General features: G+C 41.4%; 1 protein-coding gene across 1 annotated transcript in view; it reads left to right on the forward strand.

Annotated features, from left to right (window-relative positions):
* Positions 1 to 892: 892 nt before the first annotated feature.
* yap1 (Yes1 associated transcriptional regulator) overlaps positions 893 to 11665 on the forward strand; it is a 23089-nt gene continuing 12316 nt past the window's right edge. The window contains exons 1-2 of the mRNA XM_010791071.1: positions 893 to 1617; positions 2892 to 3127. Of these exons, the coding sequence (XP_010789373.1) occupies positions 1417 to 1617; positions 2892 to 3127 (437 nt within the window). The 5' untranslated portion in view covers positions 893 to 1416. The remainder of the gene's footprint in view (positions 1618 to 2891; positions 3128 to 11665) is intronic.

Below are 11665 nucleotides of genomic sequence, written 5' to 3' on the forward strand. Positions count from 1 at the left end.
ACACTGTGTACACTGATGGCAGAGAGAGTGGTTTTCAATTATTGTTAAAATCATTGAGTTGTGAAAATGTTGCGTCATCATCCAAAGCCATAATAAACGATAAAATAATTTATATTTGAACAACAAAGAACCTAAAGATATACACTATGGCCTTTTCTAAATATAAAAACACAAAACACATTTTGAAAAGTAGTGAAAATGTAAAAAAATAAATAAAATGTAAAATTAAATCTTGTAAGCATTTTAAACAAGCCCTCAAAACACTAAAGGTAAATAATCCTGTACAAATGAAATACCGTTTAAGCAATTGTTATACCTATTTGGCATGGCAGAGTTCTGTTGATGTAAAAGTTAGGTAAAGTGTGGTTAAGTATATCAGTACTATGAAACGTGCATATTTTTTTAGTTTTTTACAGTATTTACTTAGCACTCTGGCACAGTCATAATTCAATGTTTTCCCAAATGGGTTCCAGTTGGCACCAGCAGGGGGGCCCTTGTTGAATTCAACAGGTTGCCAAAAATAAATACTTACAAATACCCGATAATGATATTAATGTGTAAACATGACTATTAGGTCATCCATTATTCAATAAAACAATAACAAAAGTCACCATGTGGATACTGTCAAATCCTGAGAAATTGAAGTAAGATGATTTTCACATTAAAAGTTGTGACATTAATCGCATAACATTTATTTTTGGTTTATATAATTTAAAGCTCGTGTTTTGTTGTAAATGAAGGTAAATGTTTTGCACAAATAAATGTGGAGGCCCTTGGTCCCACTCGGGCCCCTGGGCTACATTGACTGTACCTTTAAAGACTCTTGTCCCAATTAAAGCCAAGCCCCGCCTCCGGAGGAGACGTCCCATGAGTCATAAAGTTTGATGTCCTGCCCAAAGTTTAGACCCGACTGGAGCAAAAGTTTTTTCTAGAAAGTGAGCTGCGGAGATTTGTTGTACGAACTATGAATCTTTCCTGTAAGAATATACACTAACAGCTTCAACTTGGCTGAACAAGAAGGACCTATCAAGCCAAGCGTTTGTTGCCTTTTTCGTCTTTTGTGGCTGCGTCTGCTTTTTTCTTTTTTTTTGGAAAAGTTGGGCCGGGACGACAACACAGATTCCAGTGTGGAGTAGATATGCGCTTTGTTACATTCACAAGTATGCCAGCAAGAAACAACAGGAAAGCGCTGTCTTTCACTGCAGATTTCGACAGCTAACACACTTTGGAAAAAAAAAAAAAACACCCGACTGTTAAACTTTAGAATGACTCGGGGTAACTTTTACTGAGTGTCGTCAATATTTCCTGCAGTGTTAAAGAAAAAAAAAAAGTTTGGGATTGGCTCAAACTTGTTTTTTGTGAGTTTCTCAACGCGACTTTTTAGGACACATAAAGTTTGCCGACTGCTTTGGGAGAATGGATCCGAGCCAGCACAACCCTCCTGCCGGACACCAGATCGTCCATGTACGGGGCGACTCTGAGACCGACCTGGAGGCTCTCTTTAACGCCGTGATGAACCCGAAAAACACTATCGTGCCCCCATGTGTGCCCATGAGGATGAGGAAACTGCCAGACTCCTTCTTCAAACCCCCTGAACCAAAGTCCCATTCCAGACAAGTAAGCCCGCCCTGTCTCCTCTGCCCCTTCCCAGAAATTACGCTAGAGCCAGGCCCAGTGTGTGGGGGCCCTCGGTACGTGACTGGAAGCCTACAGCCAGTTAAAGTTACTTTATTCTACTGTGAAGTCGTTTCGTTTGTAGACTTTGACAACTGTGCATGGAGATTCTATTCCAAGTGCACATCATAGGATATACATGCATTTTTATATAGTTAATGGTTATTTGCACTTAAAACGTCAATTTACCCCACATTCTTTCACATGTTTTTTGCAGTTCATTGAGCTTTACATGTTTCAACAAGTTGGAACTAGCTCGGAAAAAAATCACTGCAGGGAAAAGGCCTTAGGGGCCTGTGCGTAAAAGTTAAACACTAACCAAAGTATTCGCAAATCTATTTGTTTTTCTTCAGTGGTTGGCCATATTAGTGAAAAGATGTGCTGAAATAATTTTATTACACTTCAATTGAGTTGTCAGATTGACTGGACCTTCACAGTGCAAGTGAACTTGCACATAAGTGTAACTGTTTGGTTTAGATTCCTTTGTATATTTACAGAAGGGTAGCACTTATATTGACACAATCTCATGGTATCTTCAAAAACAGAGATTTGTCATCAAGATGATGAGCCATTTAGAACATATGCGATTGTTGAATTCGTCCTATTAACCCCCTTATCCCTCCCCCTCTACCGTCCCCCACACAACTGTTGCTTGTGGTCTCTGTGGAGTTTTGTCGTCAGTGCGCATGCGTTGTTGTGCAGCGAGTCTGCGCTCTCCTCTGTCCCACCCAGGCCTCGGAACCCCCCCCCAACCCCCGTCCTTAAACAACTCTCAAACTTGCCTACACATGCATAGAACGTCCTAACATGCAGCGAAGTAGCCTAATTATAACGTGTAAGAAGTCACTGAAATGTTAAATCAGGGTAATGTAGAAAAATCACCTTTTCTGTTATCTAAGTATAGGCCTTAAATACACTACACGATGGTATTTTCTATTCAAGATCAAAATCTGTGCTGATGTTGTCCTTTCATCAATACATTTATAATCTCACACATGACATATTCATATATTCTAATATATATATATATATATAGCTCTTTAACAATATCTATTTTCACTACAAATATTGAAACAGCTTTTAGTGTTAGACACATTCATTTAGCTTCATAAGAATATAAATAAACACATTATAATAAAAATGTCGCTATGAGGAAATCCCATATTTTCAAATCTATGGGACTGCATTCATACTGGTTTTCCTCTCACCCGTCACAGGCCAGCACTGACGCTGGGAGCGGAGGAGTTCTCACCCCCCACCATGTCCGTGCACACTCGTCCCCGGCCTCCCTGCAGTTGGGAGTTGTTGGCGGTGGCTCCATGTCTGGCATGCCCCCTCCAGGTGCTTCCCCTCAACATCTCCGTCAGTCTTCCTATGAGATTCCTGATGACGTGCCTCTGCCCCCAGGGTGGGAGATGGCCAAAACAGGCTCTGGCCAGCGATACTTCCTCAAGTAAGTATGCTTGCAAAAAGCGTAAACACTGTCTCTTGCATTATACAGTCCTTGAAAAACGTAAAAGATTTGCAACTTAAAATCATTTGTTTTCAAAAATGAAAGGATAAAAAGTAGATAAACAGTTATATTGCTATATATCCCAGCCCTCTAGACATCTTCATGTGCTACTGTTACTACATTGCATCCTGATGAAGTCTTTGTCACCTCACAATATTAGGAGTAAGAAATTAGGCATCTGTTATATCTAATGTCAACCACCCAACCATCTTGTCCATTATGTTGACTATTTTGAGGTTCAACATGCATGTAATTGAACCTTTCAATTTGCTAAGTATACAGCATTACAAGCACATATCGAAAGCGTATTTTACATTCAGTTTTGGAAAGAAGGGAATATTTGATCTTCCACTTACGGTCAAGAAGACTCCAAGTTTCCAGAGAAGTCGTCTTGAGAACGGACTTACATAGTACAGCTCTGTTCAGTACAATATGCTGACAATAATTTGCAAATCTGCTACAGGGCACAATGCTGGCCAGTGTGCTCAAAAAGAGACAATTGTAATAGTTGAATTGTAGGTTATTACATTTGGTGGCCTCTGCAAACAAGAGAGAAGTCTTTTGAGGGACTGCTGCTGTATGTAGTGTTCCTTTTCTTGTGCTCAGGTTTCAGTAGAAACAATGGATCATTGTAGCCGCCCTAGACAGCAAAGGACAGACATCTCTGCAAAACTCATCCACTAAGGAGCAGATCTCCTCCACACTGATGATCCACAGTCTTAAATAGTTGCTTTTTGGTATAGTGGATCTTCTTATTCTTAATGACTTTCTTATGTATTTGACTTTATGCTCTGTCGTGCTAAGAAAATAAGGATTGAACTAGTAATCAAAGTGGTATCCTTGTCAATAATTTGTGTTAAGCTAATGTGCTCATTTTTAAATGTTCCACAGTCTTCTGAATAGCACATGTTTGGAGATTTGACTTCAAAAGTCTTCATTCGTGCTGCTTTTAAAGGCAAAATGTTGTCAGCTGTAGGAAATATAACTCTCTGACAGAGAATCTGGACAAACATGATAGCCTCACATTAACTTGGATCCAAAAAGAGCTTTCAGTACCAGATGTTTTAAGGTCTCACATCTGGAGAACATCTGGACCGTTGTAAGGAGGCTCCTCTAAAATTGTACAAAAGGACTGGGGGGGGTAGGAGAGAGAAAACACTATTCCCAGAGACTTTTCCAGGATCACTGCATCTACTGCGCCTCCAGACAGTGAAGTTTAGCTTGCAAAGTCCAATCTTGTATAACTTCAAACGCTTGTTTCAATATTACATTTTGTTGCCGGTTGTGTATATATATATTAAGTCAAGTTTCTTTTTTAAATTGAAACAATCTGATCCCCCCCCTTCCTGTTGTATTACAGTTGCATAACTGGCAAAGTTTAAGTTTTCCTCCTGTTTTTATTTTGAAATCAAAACAGTACTGCAGATCAAATATATTGACTCTGATTTATTTATCAGTGATAACGGCACAATGAAACATTTTAAAAGACAACTATTTTCTATTTACATCTGTACCAATGTCAACAAGGCCATCCTTCTCAAATAAAATGCACTGTAAACCCTGAATATTAAACATTATCCTGTTTTTCTAAAAGTTAATGCTAAAATATGGGTTTTAGATGATAACAAGTCTCTTCTCAAACGTGTTTACAAGTCTTATCCAAAGTCAGAGCCCCTTTCTTTTTCTGGCTTTGGAAAAATGGTTGAATCGCCATGTTAGGAGCTGTGTTTTGACGGGCGTGTCATACAACTGTAGAAAGAGTAGTACACCGTGTTTGTGTTCAAGTAAGGAAAACTCCAGGAGACGTCTTCCATACGCCGAACATCAAAGTGCAGATATTTGATCTGGAATACAGGCGGTCTCGGCAGAGCTGCTGGAGAAGACACTCCCCTATTTATAAACAGGGGTTGTCTGACCGAGACATGTTGCAGAAGGAGTGAAGCAGAGCGAGAGAGAGTGTGTGTGTGGGTGGGTGGGTTGGATGGACGGGTGGGGGTGGGGAGCCTGTCACCAGCTAGCAGAGAGAGAGCGGGGGTTCACATTTCACTCAGGTGACCGCTGTTGTCCTGAGAGATAAATCAACTCTGGGTGAAAGTTGTTTTTTATAATCATCTGCTTCTCCACTTCTGTTGTTTACTTGTACACTATAGGACCAAACAGTGCGGGGTTGCCTCTGTGAGTCATAGCAGTGCTGCCGATGTCCCACTCCCTTTAAAACCCCGGCTCCGTTTTGGTATGAATGGAGCCGTGGCGCTGTGATGGTGCCTCTTTTGTGTCAATGGAGTTAAATGGCAGCCATGTGGAGATGACTAGAAGAGGGGCCAAGAGAAACTGCGGCCCTCCCTTTGTCCCAACAGTGAAACAGTGATCTTTATTCAGACCACAGGCCTGTTGAGACTCATGTGAGCTTTCCCGAAATAGACAAATGGTTGACATGAAGTTTAAAGATGGCAGTGAGAGAGGGCAGAGGGTTTCACCTTGTTCACCGTGTTCTTCACATCTTAAAGGTCCAGCTCTTGTCAAGCTAGAAGATGACAGTAAATCATGGACTTAGTGGAAGTGAAACAAGTTCTGGAATAATTAACTAATCATTTGATTAGTCACGCCTCGTAAGATTAATGGTGATAAATCATTAAAATCATCTATTTTTTTGAACAAATATATATTTTGTAAGCTTCTCAATTGTGAAGATTTTTTGCCGTTCTCCAATTCCTATCTATGTAATTATGGAACCTTAAAATGTCAGCCTAGCTCTGTCATAGCTTTTTTAAATAATAAAAACATCAACAGTTTAATTATGAAATGAATTGACGGTTGTAACCCTTATGAAAATGGGATTAAGATTTGAGCAATCTCCTTCAGAAAATCTCAATTTGTTGTGATTAGAACACAAATAACACAAAACCTTAAGCTGGGAGAAGACTGGGAGAATGTCAACAAAGTCTGTTGACCTTTCCTCCTCTTTCTTCCAGCAGTTTGCTGTGGCCTTTGATTTATGACAGCAGGGGCAGGGAGGTGGGGTCACCTTGCTGGGTGCTGGGGTGGGGGTGGGGGCAGGGCCGGTCTCCAGGGCTGGGTCATAAACTAATGAAGGTTTCTAATTTAGACACACCGGTAAACTAGGAGGGGTAATCACTGTTTCCGGGCGCTTATTAAATGCAGCTTTGAATGAGCTTTTAGTCCGTGGGAAGTCAGCCCTAAGCAGAGGGAAGCTTTGGGGGAGCAGCCATTGTGCCCTCAGGGGCAGGTAGAGCTGAGTTTTGATGGACACTTTTGTGTTTTCTCAATTGGATTTAAAACTGTTTTGATGAGCCTGGGTTCCCACAACCACAATGTTTTTCCAAATTTAACTTAACTTCATCAAAACATTACAGTGACCAGATATGCTAATTTATAACTTCCACATTTTATCATAGGTTTTAACTTGGTTTTTTTTGTATTTTTTTCACTGCTTGGCTGCACTGTCCTGATAGAACAGAAACACTAAACCAGGAACACTAAACCGACTGAAAACTAGTCAAGCAGCACTATATGGGGTTTCCTGAACATCTGTTGCACCAAATATGAGTCAAAGGAACCCCCCATTAAAGCAGGAAAGACCAAAGTGTTTGTTTTGACCTTATGCTCTCATTGTATATCTGTGTAGTGTGGATTTGGTCCATGAGATCATATTTGAATTTCCTCCACACTAATGTACTTCCATAGTAATATTTCAGGATACTATACATTTAAAGTTCATACGAAAAAAGGATTTGACTTTGTTTGGAAAGAAAAACATGTATATTTAGTATTTGAATATTAAATTACCCACAGTCCATTGAGAGAGACCCACACTGATTTCATACTCGTCAACATCAAATAATACCATGACCTTTTCAGTACCATCTGTTCTTTGATAGTCTGATGTGATAAGTACGCAAATTGGGTTTCTTACTAAGCTGTTCAGAAGCGAGGCCACTCGGTCGGTCACAAATGGTGCTGGGAAGACCTGGCTGTCAGCCTGCCTGGAGCCCTCATTTGGAGCAACTTTGTGTTTGACAAACTTTTGGTTTATTGACCACACACAGACAAGGCCCTTCCTGTTCCACTGGGGCCTGTCAGCTCAGTACACAAATGGGACTGTGAGAAAGTCAGGCTAGTGTTTACCAAAGTCTTAATGTAACACCTCTGTTCCAGACATCAATGCGTGCACTGTCGCTGAGGGCATCTCCACACAGATGTAGTATCTGAGAAGTGGACCCTCTCAGGTGGGGTTTTATAGACTTCCCAAAACTACTCAAACCATAGCATCTCATGGAATAGTGCTTGGAAGAAATGAAAAGGTGTCGATTTTCAGTTGCATTCAGTTGCAAACTATTTTTACTTTTATAATGTATGTATAAATGGGATTCAATTCATGTGTTAATTCTGTTGCTGTCAACACAGTTTTTGCTAAAACTCCTTTAAATTGACACTTAATTGCATGTTTCTTTTTAATTACTCTTTGAAAATAAACAACAGTCAAACTGAACCTTCAAAGCTCCATTCATTCGGGCACTTTGTGAATTAGTTGCTTCGTTAGGAAGTATGGTGATACAAACCCTCCTTCAAAGGGAAACTTAAAGCCACAATAGGGTCACAGAGGTTGCCCCAATAATCTCTCTTGATGATGTCCTGCTGATAGAGAGGCAGCCAGGCATCCCCAGTCAACCAGAGTAGAGGTGGTCATCCCCATCTTAGTGGCCTTATTACATCTTGCCTCCCTCAGTGCACTTCTTTAGTCATTCCGCTTCAACCACCTTCCAAGCATTTACTCCCAGGGTGGAGCCACTGTGGCCTGAGGATCCCATTTTTAACATTTGACAACTCAGCTGTTGGGTGTGTTTCATCATTGCTGCACTCCCAATAGCTTCCCTCTCTTGTTTCACACCAGTGAAAAACAGCTTTTGACATAGTTATGAAGAGAGATCATTTGAGTGGAATAAACAGTCAATCTGGCCTCGAATCGAGCTTTGATCTGTTGTTTTGGCAGGTAGCAGACCTTATTCGGAGAATGTTAAACCACGGAGCACACTTATTTTTGGATAGAACGGTCTCCCCAAAGCCAGATGTAAGCGCCACAGATTTCAAGGATGTAAACAGGCAATCTGTGTTAGGAAGTTTGTCATAGTACTGTAAACAGATGAGGTCTCTGAAACAAGTGCAACATTCAGACTTTTTCGCTCGGATTTTCAAGTGTTGAGCTTCTGCAAAGTTACTCTTTAAAGCTGACTCCTGTTAAATATTTTGATTTGGTCTCTAGTGATCCAGATACATTTGATTTTGACTGATTTTCAGTATAGAAAGAAGTTGTTACTGACCTTCTTTGATGTAAATTGCACCGGACAGAAAAGTTGTACGCCAAATAAGCAAAGCAAAGTCAAGTTTAGCCTCGATGTGAAAGATCACCCTCCTTCTTTCTCAGCAACACACATTATAAATAACACAGGCACAATAAACGCCACCTTGATAATTGGGCCATCAGTCAAGGAGATGTCAAGTGGATCAAGAGTCCTACTTATTGCCTTTCTCAGCCACAGTCGACCATGATGATAGCTTGAGCAAAAATGAGCAAGTAAAGCATTTCACTACGGGCGACCAACTTGATAACGGGTCACGTTTGAACCACATTGCCCTCTTTTGAAATGCACTACCTGGCCATTTACAGTTTTTTATTAGTAAGCTAATTATGGATTATGTTTGGTCTTAAGTGATTCTCAACAGAATACCACTTAAAATTGTCTCTGGACATGTCCACAAAAATGCAGATACATTACATTTGTGTTGCTATTTTGACCTGTTATCCCCAATACAAACATTAGAACATGTTTGGTTATAAAGAGAATGGAGCGATTCAACAAACAATGCTTTGAAACTTGAAATGTTATACATCTGCCCTTTCATCTCAAGGCTTGAAATGTGTCTGTATACAAATGTAGTTTTCTCATCATTAACATAACCAGTACTGACTAGAATGAAATCAAATCATCGACTACAGATTTGAATGAAAAGGACATGACATGGATACAACGCAGTCCAATAGCCAGTTTGTAATTTTGTTATAATCAACCAAATATGTTTGCGTTAGACTTTAAAGACAGACATTTTCAATCTTGTCGTCTTTCAGTTTGGCCTTTCCGGTGGGTCTTAATGTATATGACCCCCTTCTTCACCCTCTGATGTTTATTTTCTTCCCATTTTGCACCAGCTGCTAGATGCACGTCATCAGCATGCCTGCTCCATTCACACATGGTCTCAATCAGAAGTTACACACACTTTGTACTAAGGGAGCTGGCAGGGTGAAGTCTGTGTGATGTCTGGTCCAAACTATCCAACATTTACGTTTATTATCTAGATAAGTTTAGAGTTGCAGTGCTTGAAAGAGTATAATATCATGTGACCAAAGCCACAGTTCTTCATGAAGATTCACTTGATATATTCGCTTGATGTTTTGGCGTCTCAGTTTGGACAACAACCCTTTAAAACCAAATTTAAAAACAGCATTGTGGTTGGTAAACCTCAAACATGTAAACATTGTTTTCCAATGTAGCTGCATTAGTGTGGACAAAGCCGGACCCACCACTAGTTTGTGCCCCCTGCCCTGCCCCGGGGATGGAGGTGGGGGGAGGGTGCGGTGGTCCTGCTGAGCTCGCCATGGTGTCAGAGACATGTAAAGACAACACCGAGCAGTTGTGACTGTGGAGGTTGCAGATCATCAGCAATTCCTAACAGCAACTGGTGGCCTCCAGCCGTCCCAACAGTTGCCATGACATTGTTTTGTTTTATGTTTAACCGACAGGAAGCGGTGTATAGCCCTAGCCATATAGGGTTCGAGGCAGGTTTAGTGAATGGATTATCTTTTAGTTTTCAAATCTGGTGATGAATTACTGGCTCTTGGTAACTTATTTACCAGTCCCCACGTACAGGCACTTTGAATACAGTGCAGTGCTGACTTGGAAGCTCTCGCAGTGTGTGGAGATTATCACAAGGTCTAAGATTGTAATCTCCTCTGTTTAAACTGAAGCTTTGTTGACATGTTTTATGATTGATTTCAGCTACAGACACTAACCTCGCAGGCTGGGCTTTGAAAGAAAATTCAATATTTGTACTCTCATCTGTGCTAAGAGGAGCACACGTTAGGGGGGAGCGAAGAATAATTTATGATCAGCGTTGTTGGAAGCTTCGAGGTTGTTTATTTCCATCAGTGTTTTCCACTTGTTGCACATTCGTTCGGGATTGGTGTACCAGGATGTGCAGGCCTCTCATTTACGATAAGCCCTCCCTTATCCCAGTGCTCCTCTCCAAGCCTCCTCCCCTGTTCTCCCCTCCCCTTTATAATAAATGTCATAGTTTCCAGAGTGGGAAGGACTCGGAGGCAGTGAAGGGGGAGGGCGGGCGCTCCGAGTGTAACAGGACCACAGCAACTCATGCAGCCAATGAAATTCAGAGGGATTGCTTCCGTAGAGGTTTTTTTCCCTCTTTCAATCCCTTTTTTTTTCTTTTCTGTAGTTGTCTCACCCCGCTCCCTATGACCCCTCTTTCTCAAGGGGCCCCTCCAATCTGAGCAGTTCCAGCTATTTTGCTTGGTTTGTGGTGTTTGTGTGTGTGAGGGCTGGGGGGAGGGTTTGGTAGGGGATTTGGCAGCTCCTTTGATCAGTAAAGCATAAACAAGAGGGGGCTTCAAAATGGGTTGCATTGTGTGTGTGTGTGTGTGTGTGTGTGTGTGTGTGTGTGTGGGGGGGGGGGGGGGGGGGGAACCATTTTTTATAAAAAACAGTGCTGAGTCAGGCCCTCTCGCTCTTCGGCCTGGGATAGAGAGCAGACAGACAGGCTGGGATTACCGCAGAGGCCAAGAAAAACTCTCTGAATCTCTCACTTCGCCCAGCTGTTCCAAAATCTGGGCTGATGGCGCATGGGTATCAAATTAACAGCGGGTCGTAAAGAATCACAGAGGGTTGAGGGACACAATTATAGCAACATATAGAATACAGAGGGTGTTTTTCAATTGCATTACACTTCATTTTGTCCTTTGTACCAAATAATTCTGCTATATTAAAAAACAAAAGAGTTGCGGTGTGGCATAAAGAAGTTATTTGTCTGAGGTGAGGGGGGTCTTTTTAAATGGGATGTTTCAGAAAAACAAAAAAAAGAACAAGTGAATAGTCGGGTTTTAGGTCGTAGCTCAGTCTGTGCCTTTGTCAAGCAGGTGAAAGCTTTGTAAATGTGGCGCCAGATTGTTAAAGCCCCTGACACTCCACAGTGTCCGAGGCACTTCCAGGAAAAAGGACCCCCTGCGTTGAGCCCTGGGACTGACCCTCCCTCAATGGAGAGGGTCCTGCTCGGGAGAGGAGGGCTTCCTGTATTAGCTTTCCATCTTAATCAAGCAACAAGTACCAACAAAGCACTAATTATCAATGCCTTCACAGAATGAAACACAATGCCCCCCTCCACCTCCCCTTG

Source organism: Notothenia coriiceps, unplaced genomic scaffold (genome assembly GCF_000735185.1).
Source record: "Notothenia coriiceps isolate Sejong01 unplaced genomic scaffold, NC01 NC01_scaffold00001515, whole genome shotgun sequence".
In the NCBI taxonomy this organism is placed as follows: Eukaryota; Metazoa; Chordata; class Actinopteri; order Perciformes; family Nototheniidae; genus Notothenia; species Notothenia coriiceps.